We start from the raw sequence: 14,970 nt of genomic DNA on the forward strand, positions 1-14,970 counted from the left end.
TCCTGTCTTCACCTGAAAAACGAAAACCCGAGACTTCTCTCCATCCTCACCTCGGACTGTGTGTAGGAAAAACTTTTCTCCTCTCTGCTTTCCCTCTTCTGCCACCACTCTGCTGTCAGACTCAGCTCCCCAAAGCCCCTGTTGCCCGAAGTTGTTCCCAGAGTCTCCTCTGAGCATGAAGTTTGGGGACGAGAGAAGCTCTAAGTCATAAGAAAAACTTGGCGCTTTTCTCCCCCCAACAGAAGTGATGGGCTTTGTTGGCGGTGGGGGCTTTGTTTTCCTCTGCAGTAACTAGCTTTATCTGGAGGGGTATCGCTTTCTACCCTCTTTTAAGGGTTAGGGCTCCCCCTCCCCAAATAAGGAAACTCCCACTCAAACCAACTGAAACTGAATTAGAAATGGCCTGCCTCTGCCCTGCTGTTCACAAAGCCCCCAGCCTCGTCCTTTTGCGCGCATCTGGGACCCCTGCGTCCCACAGAGCAACGATACCCCCTCAGAGCCGCACTCTCGGAATGGGCCAGACTGTCCCAGGAAGGGCTCCATTGCCCGGGCTTTGGGCCTCGCTGAATCGCCTCAGGTCTGCCCCTTAACAAGCATCTCCGCCCGCCCCCCCCACCTCCCCACTTCTCGGTTGATGATCTAATTGAATTATGCCTTTTTGTTCCAGGGACTACAGAGCACGTGCTGGAGGCAATTAATTATCGGAATGTGGCCGTATCAAAACGGACACTGGGCACCGGGTAGGTCAGCGGCGGCAACATCCCCCTGCCCTGAGCTCGAGACCCCTCCCCAAATGGCAAGAAGGGTTCCCTCGGCTGCCCCCCTTCTGAGCCCTTCACCCGGTTGCAATCGCGCAAGGCCCTCGATTCTCGGGGTACCTGGCGGGATTCCCAGGAAACTCTCGCATCAGCGCTGGCCCGGCCAGAGCTCGACAGTCGACCCTTCCTGGTCCCCCAGTCTCAAGAACCGCTGTCCGCGGGATCAGCTCAGTGAGGAAATTCAAACTTTTTCAAACCAACTATTTGGCCTAGGGCAGTGGGGGTTGGTGGGAGGGGAAGAGAGGTAGAAGGAAGAGAGGAAATAAAGGAGAAAGTGAAAAGAAAGGAGGGGGGGGAAAGAAAGGCAATCCTCTTTTTTTGTAAACCTGACTCCAGGGGATTCATTTGCATGATTTAAGCATATTTGTTCTCTGAACACGCCAGCGCCCCCCTGTCCCCCAAAGAAACCCTCTGCTGAGACACTGAAATCATTCTTGGAGAGCCTATGTTCGGTAGAAGCAGTAATTTAAGTCAACAGTGAACTCACCTTCCAACCTGGGGAGAGAGCTCTGCGTGTGGAGAGAGAATTGGGGCGAGTTTGATGGGAGGGTGTGAATACGGTAAGATGTACTACCGGTAGGGTTTTCTCCCAGCAAACTGCCTAAGAAAGAAGGTGAAGTGTTGACTGGGCCAGGCAGATTGGGGAGCAGGAAGTGAAAGGCTGCAGTTATAAAGCGCTGCTTGAGGCGGTCTCTCCTGGCGCCTCTGAACTTGATCAGATGTTCTGTTTCCTACAGAGAGATGGCGGCCAGGCTGTGAGGCTGCCTCAAGGCTCAGACTTTGGGGCTTGGTCCGGCTAGGGATGTGACAATCACAGCCATCTTTTTCTCTGCCTTTTTTTCCACTCTCACTCTCCTGCATTCTTTGCAAATGCCTTGCAGGACACAAAAATGAATGAATTTATAGCCTTGTCTGAACCTGGTCATTATGTCTAGAAAGACCTCGCACCAGACAGAAGGGGGGGGCGACACTTTCACACACACCCCTGTAAGTAAATCCTTAAGGGGTAAGCAGTCCCTGAGGCCACTACACGCTTTACCTTCTCCGGGTAGAAGAGAGTAAAGCTTTGGCTGTTCAGAGGAAAGAAAATTCCATCTCACAATCCCCATTCAGCATCAGTACCCCCCCATACGGCTTTTGCTTTTGAAAATGTTGAGATTCAAAGCTTATTAGCCTAGCGATTTGGAAATCACCCTCATACTATGTGTGTCTAGTCGTTTATTACGTGTTTACTGTGTTGTGTGCATGTTTTGCCTACATGGGCTAAAAGTGTTCTTTGCAGGTTTTGTATGTTTGCTGTTATGTGTATTTGCTCTATTGTGTTTAGTTGTGTGCCTGTGTTTACTGTCTTGTGTGTAGTTTATGTTACCGTGTTGTATGTGCTTACTTTGTTGTGTTGTGTGGATATTTCATGCATTGTGTTTGTTTCTTGTCGTGCGCTTGTGTTTACTGTGTTGTGTGCTTGTTTCCTGCTGTGTGCTTGTGTTTACTGCCTTGTATATGTTTGCTGTGTCCTGCCCGGTGTATCATTCGGGCAGTGGGCAGCGGCGAGTACAGCCACTGCTCACAAACTAAAGGGTCAACGCTTGGCGCAGAAGGAAGTAAGGGAGATCAGCTCTAATTGTAATCGTTTCTTCTCCTTTGGGTCTCGGACAGCTGCCGGCAGCGTGGGGGCACAGACGGCGAACTATCCCGGCCTGGGTCAGGGGTCTCGAGGCCATCAGGACTCGCAGTGGCTTGGGGGTGGACGCAGCTGCTGGGCCGGGAGCGCGGAACTGCTGCGCTCTCCCCAGGATCTGCGCCCTGCAGCTACAGAGGGGACATGGTCTCAAGGTGGTGAAGCAGCGGGGGCCCAAGTGGGACTGGACGTCGAGCGCCGCGTCTCCTCCGTCGGCGCAGCAGTAGGACGGATCCTCGAAGGGCAAAGAGGTTCTTTGACCAAAGCGGGTAAGGAGCGCGCGAGGGGTTGGGGGAAGGCCTGAGAGAGGCCCGGCGGCGTCCCGCCGTTTGCCGCCTGGAGCCCGGCTCCAGTTCCCCGCAGCCGCTCAAGCCCGGTGGAGCCCACTCGCGGACCCCCGGCAGCCGCCGTCTCACCTGCCAAGCACCCGGCGGCTGCCCAATCAGCGGGGGTCGCTCGGCCACGGCTGCCATGTTCTCCGCTCCGCGCTGCCAATCAGCCTGGCGGCGGCCAATGGGCAATCCGGCCGGGGGTCAGGTGACCGCGGGCCAGCTGGCTCCCCATTGGCGCGCGCCGCGCGGCCTCCCGCTCGGTTTATGTGCGAGGAGTGAGTGATTGACTTTATCAGTCCAAGGACATTACTCTGGAGGCGAAGAGGCTGGGACTCGCGCGGCGAGCGGCGAGTACCGAGCCTGCCTACTGCCAGCTGCCTGCCTGCCGGCCTCTAGCCGGCTCCGCCACTTGGCGCAGCCCAGCCCGGAGGCCGGTACCCAGGGAGCCTCCTGGCCCCGCGGTTCTGTGCACTGGGGAAGAGGAGGGGTGCTGCCCGGGACAGGATTGGCAAACTCCGCCCTCCACTTACTATTTTGCTTATTTTTCTTTGTGCGCGCCTGTTAGTTTGTTAAACCAGATCTAGTCCCAGAGTCTTTTCTCCTCCCTCCTCCTTCCCCCCCACACCCCCTCCCTGCTCTTTCTTCCCCTCCTCCCTCCTATCCCTCTGCAGGAGACTCTCGCAGCGACGGAAAGTTGCAGCCCTTGGTATCGCCTTGGGGGTCTCCCGGCAGTGTCCAACCGCCACCGCCCCTCTCCGACAACGGCACTTCGGATATCTCCTCCTTCGCCGGTACCCTCTCTCACTTCGGCCGGATCGCCTGTGCCAAGAACGACCCACCCATGACGATGCTCCTGGACGGAGGCCCGCAGTTCCCCGGGCTGGGAGTGGGCAGCTTCGGCGCACCGCGCCACCACGAGATGCCCAACCGTGAGCCGGCAGGCATGGGGCTGAATCCCTTCGGGGACTCAACCCACGCCGCCGCCGCCGCTGCCGCCGCCGCTGCCTTCAAGCTGAGCCCTGCCGCAGCGCACGATCTATCTTCCGGCCAGACCTCGGCTTTCACGCCGCAGGGTTCGGGCTACGCCAACGCCCTGGGCCACCATCACCACCACCATCACCACCATCACCACGCCAGCCAGGTGCCCAGTTACGGCGGCGCTGCCTCTGCAGCCTTCAACTCAACGCGCGACTTTCTGTTCCGCCAGCGCAGCTCCGGGCTCACTGAGGCGGCCTCGGGTGGCGGGCAGCACGGGCTCTTCGCCAGCTCGGCGAGCAGCCTGCATGCTCCAGCTGGCATCCCCGAGCCCCCTGGCTACTTGCTTTTTCCCGGGCTGCATGAGCAGGGTGCTGGGCATCCGTCGCCCACAGGGCATGTGGACAACAACCAGGTCCACCTGGGGCTGCGTGGGGAGCTGTTTGGCCGTGCTGACCCATACCGCCCAGTGGCCAGCCCGCGCACGGACCCCTACGCGGCCGGCGCGCAGTTTCCTAACTACAGCCCCATGAACATGAACATGGGCGTGAACGTAGCGGCCCACCACGGGCCCGGCGCCTTCTTCCGTTACATGCGGCAGCCCATCAAGCAGGAGCTGTCGTGTAAGTGGATCGACGAGGCTCAGCTGAGCCGGCCCAAGAAAAGCTGCGACCGGACCTTCAGCACCATGCATGAGCTGGTGACACATGTCACCATGGAGCATGTGGGGGGCCCGGAGCAGAACAACCACGTCTGCTACTGGGAGGAGTGCCCCCGGGAGGGCAAGTCCTTCAAGGCGAAGTACAAACTGGTCAACCACATCCGAGTGCATACGGGCGAGAAGCCCTTCCCATGCCCCTTCCCGGGCTGCGGGAAGATCTTTGCCCGCTCTGAGAACCTCAAGATTCACAAGAGGACCCACACAGGTAAGGGGAAAAGCAGGCGGGCGTGGGTTCCACTGACGATACCCCGTCATCCAGCAGACTTGCAGCGAGAGGGAGAGGTGGCGGCCAAGGAAAGGGGCGACGCCCCGCCACGGCGGTTCGAAAAAGAAGCGCTGTCCATGCCCCTCCACCCCTAGCCCTTCCCGTCCCGTGGCGCCTTTGCTGAGTTCTAACTTCCCGGGCAGACTGCTCTGCGGTCTTAAGAACTAATTGGGACCTTCTCGCGCCCAGGAACAAACTGGCGCCGCCTCTTTTTGTCTCCCTTGCTGGGTTACCGTGAAGGGACTCCGAATGTGTTGAGAGCATATTGCTTACAAGCGACTTAGCTCTCGGCACACATTCGTGGAAGGCAACCATAGAAATGCTAATGAAAACTAACTTTCGGTTACTTCCGCTCTTTTTTACACTTGATTGGCACATCTCCTAATTAAATGACTGATACTTTTGTCAAACTATTTTTATTTGGAGTTCCAGGTTCAATTTAGTCCTCCGGGAGGAAAGCTAAAGTAAAAAAGGCACCACAGTTTCGTGGCTTGTTCAGAACATCTTGTAAAACTGTCTGGAGCCCCCTGGATTTATATAGCTTGGTTTTTTTTTTTTTTTTTTCCCTCAAACATTTAAGTACGACTAGCCAGGCTTTTTAATACCGGGCTTAGCCAAACCGCTGCATTTGAAAGAGGCAAATTAAAAGGTACAAAGAAGAGGCTGAACGGGATTGTCCTGTTCGGGGCCCATTGTCCTGCCGGGCTCGGTTACGTCGCCGAGGTGGTGGCGGAACGTGGCCGCGCATTGGGAGCCCTGGGTGGGGTGGGGTGGGGTGGAACCACAACTTAGGGGAAACTTCGGAGGAGCCAGGGGCTTTCCCTCCTTGCAAGAACAAAGACACGGTCAGGTTCTGGGTCGGCCCTGCCCCACTCCCGCCCCGAGCACCACTCCCAAACCCAGCGGGCTCAACCAACGCTCTTCATTTCTCTCCTGGGAAAATAGATGCCACAGCAGCCCCCAGTCAGTGCTCCCTTTCCCGGAAGACGGCAGGGAGCTCAGTCTCCTGCTGCTTGCCTCTGGGAAACTCCGGCGCTGACCGTATTTTACCCCTCCTGCGTTTTTGCCTTTTTCAGGTGAGAAACCTTTCAAATGTGAATTTGAAGGCTGTGACAGACGCTTTGCCAACAGCAGCGACCGTAAGAAGCACATGCATGTGCACACCTCGGACAAGCCCTATATCTGCAAAGTGTGCGACAAGTCCTACACGCACCCGAGTTCCCTCCGCAAACACATGAAGGTAATTACCTCTTTATTAGCGGTCGGCGGTTTGTAAACACTCGGCCCGACGCGGGGCCGCTGAACGGAAGCGCCCGCGCTGCCAACCCTCTATCCTCCACGTTAAATCCGATTTGCTCCAGCAGTGACACCTTGAACCCATTTTGGGGACCGGGCGGGGGTGGAGCGGGAGTGAGCAGAGTTGGGAGGGGGAGGAAGCGGAGGGAACAATCGGTTGTTTACTAGGAAGCTCTAACCGAGCTCGCCTGGGCTTGAGGCTGCTTTGGCCGCCTCTTTCCGACTCAGCCCGCAGTGGGAACCGAGAGAGTAGCCGCGCGCCGAACCCGGGGGGTGGGTGGTTCATTCGCTCTTTGGCTTCCGATAAAACAACAGGGCCGAGGAGCGCAGTCTGATTCCCACAGATTTATCTGCGACTTCGCAGCGCTCAGGGCCCCTGTGCCACCTTCTCTGTACCTGCTTTCCCAAGCTGAAACGGGCTTGGTGAAACCTGGGCCCGGAGTGAGTATTTTATAGGACCCCATAGAGTAACTGCTTACTCCACTCCATCCGCGGAGAAAGCATTTTTGAAGTGGCCTGAACAAAACGGAGTGCTTTATTCCTTTTCCGTAATACCAGTCTTAGGACCGAAACTGGTTTTTGGCGAACATCTCCGGGTTTTCTAGACATCGGTAATATGGAATTTTTTTTTTTTTTTTTTTTTTTTTAAGCAGCATTTTTCTTTTAAGTGGGTCACTGGGCGGTCTTGTTCTTACAGTACTCGAATTCTGCTCTTGTTTTTGCTTGCACATTGCCAGTTGGAATTATATTCATTATAATATATACATGTTAATTTTAGGTTCATGAATCTCAAGGGTCAGATTCCTCCCCTGCTGCCAGTTCAGGCTATGAATCTTCCACTCCACCCGCTATAGCTTCTGCAAACAGTAAAGATACCACTAAAACCCCTTCTGCAGTTCAAACTAGCACCAGCCACAACCCTGGACTTCCTCCTAATTTTAACGAATGGTACGTCTGAGGACAAACACAAACCCTGTTAACCATAGAATGGACCAAATGCATTTTTAAAAGAAAACTGAGACCAATCAGATGGAAATGGAGTTTTAAGGCAAGAGGCCATATATAGGGCTACATCTTGTTAATTGCAATTGTCCAGGAAGGTTTTGGGCAAGATCCAAAAGTAGCCATGCCCTTTTCTCAGGATTAGAAAATATGTTTTGGCGTTTGAAGGATTTTTTACAAAATCTTTACACTGCTTTTTCTTCCCCTTCCTCTTGCTCTCTGCACACCCCATTCCTAAACTCCTGCAATTCATTTTAACACTTGTCCTGTTTCTTGAGAGGAAGTTATAGAAGGCTTGTTGGTGGTGGTGATGTTAAACTGATGGAAATTCTTTTTCGCCTTAGTGGTGATTGTTTAAACTCTCACAGTCTTAAACCGTGCCAAAGTCCTGTTATGTCTTGAACTTTTCCTCAAAGCATTACACTTGTGAATGTATTTTTGTCTAATGGGGTCGAAACTGTTGTTCAGTATTTTTTCAGGCTGAGGATGTGATGTTACTCTACACAGATTGTGACGTTTAGTATACAGTTGCCTTTTGTAATAACTTTTTTTTGTAAATACATATCCATTGATGCCATATTTATCGTTTGTAATTTAATTATTTCTACAAGTGCCGGGAACTGAACAATATTTATGGATAAATGTTTTCTAACAAATTCTGTACAGCTTTTGATTATAACTGCTTTAGCATTAAAAATTTATTGTTTTGAAAGAAGAACACAATTTACAATTTTTGAACCACTGACTCCTTTCTCTTGTTTTGTAACAGCCTTCTTCTACAAAGAGGAGATATGAGCAAATTAAATCTTGTTTGTTGGTATTTATAACTCACTCAGATCCCTTTTTTAATTGTTAAATTATTTTTCTATTACAGTATAAATTCCTTACAGTGTCAGTTTCCATCTGGGAAGACCCTCCTTTCTTTATCTCTATCTCAGATGGTTGTTTAACTTCGAGTTAAAATGTGTTTGTCCTGGATTTTCGGCATGCAAATCAAATATTACTGATCAATTCAGTTAGTGGCCATGACATCTCAATCTTGTACTTCAAAGAGTGAGAAGCTGGATTTAATCATCCCTGCCCTACATATATAAACATAAGGTAACCTAATGAATTTTATGTCCCTTAGTTCTTTATTACCTTACATAAAAAATGAAAATTGAGGCAGGTTGCATGTCTGTCTGTTCTATCTAGAGATCACCCATATACCTGTATATGTTTGTATCTATGACTTACCTAATCTGCTTATCAAATCTATCTAGTAGCTATCTATATATTTTCAAAAGATAGCTTATGTCTGAAACAGTGATGATAAGTAAGGCCAGTTGAGCATTGCTTACTTATGGTTAAAGTGCTTCTTAAAAGAACCATAGTCCATTTACAATTTTGGAAGGCAAAGGGTGATTTGTTTGCTGTATATAGTTCAATTCATAATTATCACAATTATCCATAACATTTATATAGCGGTGTAATAACTGCAGCAGTTCTGAAATGATGCTATGGAAAAAAATTGCAAAATATGTATTTTTAAAGATTTGTAGGCAAAGATGTTAAGAGCATTGTTTCCATTAAAATCGATAACAATGAAAAACGGTTGTTTGCCTTGTGATAAAATGTTAACCATCCATTTAATCTTCAGTGAAGCAACTCATTTGGACAAACAGTTCTTTTACAATGGTTATATGGAAAAGAAATTGATTGCTATTTTGGGGGGCTGGAGTGGGTAGAGGATTGAGACCTTTTTTATTAGGGTGTTGTTTGTTATTGAGAGCCCAATCTGCATGAATAACAGAAAGGTGGAGATAAGGAATTGTAAAGTATTTAGAAATGTATTGAATAGGCTTAAGTACTTTCTTCTCTTTAAGGGGCAATACTCTAGGTTTTTGGTGGCAGTCAATTTGGTATTATATATAATCATTTTCAATTCTAGAATTTTGTTTATTGTTCTTTTTGAAGAAATAAAGTCTTGGCACATCTTATTTATGTTACAACATTTTTGTATTTGGTGCCTGATTTTTTTTTAATGTTCAAATAAATCAACCTAAAATTGAAATGCTTACAGAACTTCTGATGATTAAAAGAAACTTTGATTCTGTGAATGCAGTTGAAGCAGTCTATTTAAGTTATCTACTGTTCTTTGTCAACAGACAATTATTGACAGTTTCTAAATGCAAATTGCTTTGGAGGCTTTTTTTTTTTTTTTTTTTTTTGTTAGTGGATTATAATGGGGTTTTTTGCATTTTCTTCCACCAATATCCAAGCCTGAATGCCATGAACAGAGATTGGGATGACTACACATGTGATGAGCAGGTAACTGGTCAGTCTATCACTCCTAACCCAGACATTCCGATCTTGACCTTGACATTGAGGGTGCTGGACCAGATTCCTATTTCAGGCATTTTCCTTTACCTCAAACCAGAGACCATTTTAAATGCTCAACAAGTTCTCAGAAAGTATATATTCACAAGACTGGCTCTAAGTGTGTTTCACTGTGAAGTCTAAATAGTGTATTTTTCTTCTGAACTGTACAATGAACTTCCATAATTTACTACTTTCTCCATGAATTCCCTCCACCACCCCCAATCTAACCTAACTTTATATGGAAGTGGAGCCATGGGGTTGGGTACAAGATTCAACCAAAAACTTGCTTCCAGTTCAATTAAATGTGTTAAATATCTGCTTAGGAGACAAAGAGCAAAGAGCAGTTTGATATTTTCTTAGTTACTTGAAATTATTCCACCATAAAATTTTACAGGAAAAATTTTATGGTGGAATAATTTTATGGACATTGTGAGTGTCTTAAGAGGGGAAGATACCAATTCAATGGAAAACAATTATGTTAACCAATATTAAAAGAATATAAAAAGCTTTGCTCCTCTACATGATTAACTCTAATTTGAGTGTAGCATCATATTTCTCAAAATCATGTCTTCCACTGGCCTTGTCATTTGTGGTAAATAAAACTTATTTTGATAGAAAACTCTTCACAGATTCCTCCCCCTCACCAATAATCTGGCTCTAGGAGTACACATTTACATTCTTGAATATTCAGTAAACAACCTTAGAGAATAAGTATCCCCCCTCAAAAAAAAAAAAAAAAAAAAAAAGCCCAAATCCTAAATACTCAAGCCAGAGGCATGGGCCAGGCTCTTAATAATCAACTTGTTACTTTCCTTCTTGCACCTTGTAAGACCTTTGTTCAAAGTCCCTTATCTTTTTCAAAATGCGTGATTTAGCATAAGAAGATTCCCACTATTAGGTAGGCAAAATGGAGGTGGCTATTTACACGTAAGACGGAAGTCTGGCCCTCATGTAGCTTGGGAAGGTTAAAGATCAGAACAGGGTCCACGCTAAGCAGGTCAGTCGGTCTAAATTACTAAGGTTGGACAAGAGTGAGCAGGGACCTCCGCTCACAAAGCCTCCCAGGAAAGTTGGAGCGTTCAGAACTTCCTCGCCCCTCCCCCTTCTCCCCGCCTGATGTCTCTGCCTCTTCGCCCTGTCTCTCTCTCCCTCTTCTAAAAAAAACCTCCCTAAAACAGAGGAGGAAAGTCGAAGGGCCTCTCAACACGTAAGTTTGTGGAAGAATCTCTAGCAGCATGTCCATCCCCCGAAGAGTGGGTTTGTCCAGGCACCTAGACTGGTTTCCTCTCACAGGCTTCTGTCCCTCGAGTCCCAAGTCTCCAGTGGATCCTTGGCCAGGGCCGGGGAGAGGGCGGAGAAGCCAGGCGTTTCGGAATTTGGGGCTCCAGCTCAGCTGTCCTCGGGGCCCCTCGTCGGGGCGCCCAGGCTCCCTGTCCACACACCAAGTTCTTGCAAGTCTCTGTCGAGGCTGGGGAGGGAGGGAAGGGACCTCATTTCCTAGGGTCAATTCTCTCGCGGTCTCTGCCCGCTGACCCTTTGACCTCCACCTACAGGGCCCTCGGCGGCCGTAAGCCGGCGGTCGCCCGGGCTCCGAGGACGCTTCGCGCCCCATCGCCTCTCGGCCTCATTAGGCCGGCGGGGCTGTAAAGCAGGAATCAGCCGCTGCCTAATCCGGACCTGGGGTCAATACGAGCCCAAACAATGGTGAGCTCCGAAGGCCACTGCGTAGCGCTGGCCGCAAACTTTTGTGTTCAATTCAATTTTCTAAAGCGGTGGGGGTAGGGGGCAGGGAGGTACTCGTCCACCCGAAGGCCGCTCGCGGCTCCTGGGGCTCTTCGGAGAACGTCCTCTTTCGCTTGGACCCTCCGGCCTTTTCGCCGCGCCTGCGATAGAGGGGGCGGCGAGGCCCGGGGCCTGGTTGTCGGCCTGCGCGGGTGCCCAGGGGCTGGCGCAAAAGGGGCCGCCCCCGTGCCGGGAACGTACTTTGAAGTGGGTTTTTAGCGCGCACGTGTGAGAGCCGGGCCAGGGCCGGAGCGGGGACCCGCTGGGAGGAAAGAGGAGGCTCCGGCCTGGGCCCCAACCCCTCCCCCGCTTCCCCGTGGCTCCGGCCTTTTCAAGCCGCGGCCGGGGGCCCGCAGGCCTCCCACACCCACCCCCACTCCCGCGCCCGCCCCGCGCCGCGCGCAGGCGCACACCTCGCAGCCGTCGAGTCGGATTTTGCTGCGAGGAGGGGAGGGGGTTGAGTTGAAAGCGGCTTTGCAGCGCCGCGGCCTCGGTTGAGCTGGGAGGGAGGAGAGGAGAGGAGAGGGATGTGGGAAGGGGGGCTAGTTTTGGGGCCGCTCTCGACTCGTGAACATGGCGGCCGGATGCGAACCCCCGTGGAGCGCAGCGAAGCGCAGACTACAGGCTGCCGAACTGTTGTGTAGTTTAAACTCCCTTGTTATTCCTAAGCTCTGGGCGCCTCGCGGGGGAATGTAGGTCGTGGCGGTTGAGTGCAAAATTGTTTAAAAAACGGAAGCGAAGAAGTTCTTCCTGGGCATTCCCCTCGGAAGTTGGCGTGTGCTTTTTGGGTTTGGGGTTCCCTTGGGACCTGGACAAAAAACCCGCCAGAGGCCTCCCCACCCACTTGGCCTGACTTAAAATGCCGCCTCCCGCAGCTCTCATGGGTAGGGGATGCCATTTCGAGTTACCAGGCCCTGGTCGGGATTCCACAGAACCTTTCAGTCCCTAAAAATGCCCCAAGAGTGGACAGTATGTTCTCTTCCAGGACAATGGCAAAGCCTATGAACACTTAGGCACCATTTTCCAAGAAAATGCCCCGGTTCTTCAAGACAAGTGTGCCATTGCAAGTTCGACTCCTTCACGTTGCCCAGGCTCTGTTTTCTGTGTATCTCATTTAAACGTGAGCCTATCAAAATTGTCACTGTACTTTTGCTGTGTGCCCTAAAAGCTGGTGGTCTTATGTTACTGGGGAAAAAGGCCAAAATTCCGAAAATTTTAATTCAGCTTTTGCTTAACTGCCTTGCTGCTGGCGTTGAAAGAACCCCTGGTAGCTCTGGGATCTCAATCTCCTGTTTTCTCCGCAGAAAAAATGTTGCGGATTCACTTTCAGATGTGTCTTTTGTGAGAAAAAAAAAAATGTGAGATTTTAAGAAGTGTAGTAATTGACCCTCAGCTCCTCTAGGAAAATAAGAGGCACGAACTCTTCCAGGTTGCGTCTTCGTGGAGACCAACGGCCAAACGAAAAGTCAGCCCTCTTGGGATTGTCCAGTGTCACGCAGTTGGGCTCCTGAAGGTGTGGGGCAGTTCTCGTGGGCCACCTTGGGAAGGGCCCCAGGTGGGTGGGCAGGTCATTAGCAAAGCTGGCCCAGATCTGGGGGGAAATCTGCAAAACAGTGCCTTTATCTGCAGAGAACAATTGATGGGGTTGTCTTTCCTCCTTTTCAGTGCACAAAGAAGACGGCTTTGGAACAAGAATTTGGAATATGCATTTAAGTTGTCGTGCTTTGCATTGGAAACCCATGGGCAATTAAAATAAGCATGCCCTGTAGTATTTTCTGTCCTTTTCTTATGTGTGATTCCTGCAAGTCAAAGGGGGCAAGAGCCTCTTCAGTAGTTTGGAAACTTGTTTTGAAATTGCCACCAAGCCGATCTTTTTTTTTTTTTTCCTGTGGGTGAAGTTTCCTTCCCCGGTTCAGTCACTCCCCCATTACCCACCCCCTCACTGGAATAGAGTATTGACATCTTTGAGAGATCAAAGGAAGTAAATGGTGCTTGCTGTATACTCTATTTTTCCATGCCGTAGTGTGAACCCTGAGGTTTGAGCTTTTTTTCTAGTTAAATCTCTTGGTACCAAAAGTGTGGAAAATAAAAAGTTCATTAACTTAAAAAAGCCTTAGCCAATGGTTAGACAGCAGTTTGTCTCTTTAAGAGCTACAGAGCCCAGATTGTCTCTTAAATTGACTTTAAAATCGAGCTAAGATGCATTGGTGGACTGTGTTTCCCCTGGATACCTGCGGTGTTCCTTGGGTCATTTGATACGGTAAAAGTGGTTGATTTTCATAGGAGTTATGTGAATGGAATTTCTGCAAAACTGGGCAAGTGATAAATTGGTAGAGCTCTTATATTTGTTTGGATGACGACTCCGAAGGGCACTGCTTTTCCACTGAGGTTTGGTTCTATCATAACCATTGAAATTTACAGCTTGGAAAACACTAAGTTTGCTGGAAGCATTTAAAGTGGGGGATGTTCAGAGCACTTGGACTAGTGGTAAGTTTTACCACAGAAACATAAATCCTTTGAATATTAGAGAAACTTGTTTCAAAAAATCTGCTGAAACTGAAGAAAATCTCTTTCTTTATCTAACATTTAACAAACCAAACAGTTTTGTATATTTTTAATCTGATGACAGTTAAACCTATTTACAAATCTGATGAATGGAGAGAAATGTAAGCTTCCCATAGTAACTATAACAATAGCTTTCACCAGATGGCAAATTCATGTTTGATCTCGAATAGGGTGTGTGTCTTTTGTCATATGTTTTATTAAAATGCAACCTGCGTCAAGACCGTTTCAACTTAAGGTGTTAAAAATAAAACATAACATCGTGTTTTATTATAAATGAGCGTTTAAAACAACATATCCATGTAACATTTTGTGACTTTTTTTTCTAAGAGGAAATGTGGCCTGTTTTGACCTATCTGCAGTTCACTTTTTGTTTTTTTGCCAGTGTTGTCCTGCTTGGTATCCGGGACAGTCTCTAATTCCTGACGAAGAACTTGATTCTGACGTTGGTATGCAGCAGCCAGCCCTCCATAACACTACCTATCCTAAATGCAGGGTTAATGCCGAACCTACTGTGCAAGAAATGATTTACTGATGAGGTTTCAAAGAAAACCACATCAATTTGGATGTCTGTTACCTTGAAGTGATCATTTTAAGAGTAGTAGCTTCTTCCCTAGGTATAAAAAGACTATTTTCTTCTTTTGGTGTATTTCATCCTGTGTTGAGCAATCATTTGTGAAATGAAAAAGCAAAAAAGCTCCCCCCCCAATTTAGGATTTATAAATGGGAAGATGGAGGTAAAGACTGGCCTAATTCATAACCCAGATGCATTATCTCATGCATTGTGTTGACCTTGTTGAAAATCTTTTTCAAATATCGGCATTCTATATGTAGAACAAAGTGTTTAAAACTAGAAACATGAATTCTTGTTTTGTTAATTTCATGTTTGTGTTCAGAAAGCAATACCCAGGATCCCTTCAATTGTTGTTTGACTTAAATAAAACCATTTAAATTATTTTTGTGATTATTGTTTTATTAAAATGACAGTAGCCCCTAAATAATTTTGATTAACCTGTTGACTTGGGACAATTTGTATTCAATTCACATTTTTCACGATATACCTGGGCTTTTATTGGGTAATAAATGGGAATGGGGAGGAATCCACTGAACAAACCCCAAACAACTGTTTTGAGCTCAGCGTTTTCCCAGAGGGGTTCAAGGCCAGGTGCTGGGAAGGC

General features: G+C 48.8%; 1 protein-coding gene across 2 annotated transcripts; it reads left to right on the forward strand.

Annotated features, from left to right (window-relative positions):
* The first annotated feature begins 3,119 nt into the window (after positions 1 to 3,119).
* Positions 3,120 to 14,730, forward strand: ZIC3 (Zic family member 3). Of its 2 annotated transcripts, none has more exons than XM_032264040.1 (3): positions 3,120 to 4,729; positions 5,866 to 6,029; positions 14,178 to 14,730. In XM_032264040.1, the coding sequence occupies exons 1-3, from the start codon at positions 3,670 to 3,672 to the stop codon at positions 14,325 to 14,327; spliced, it is 1,374 nt and encodes a 457-aa protein (XP_032119931.1). In that variant the 5' UTR covers positions 3,120 to 3,669; the 3' UTR covers positions 14,328 to 14,730. The 2 variants fall into 2 exon arrangements, with proteins under 2 accessions (XP_032119931.1, XP_032119930.1); XM_032264039.1 differs by lacking the exon at positions 14,178 to 14,730 and adding an exon at positions 6,864 to 9,075.
* Positions 14,731 to 14,970: the final 240 nt, after the last annotated feature.

This window comes from Sapajus apella, unplaced genomic scaffold, assembly GCF_009761245.1.
Source record: "Sapajus apella isolate SASKATOON/1434 unplaced genomic scaffold, GSC_monkey_1.0 scaffold141, whole genome shotgun sequence".
NCBI classification, from domain to species: domain Eukaryota; kingdom Metazoa; phylum Chordata; class Mammalia; order Primates; family Cebidae; genus Sapajus; species Sapajus apella.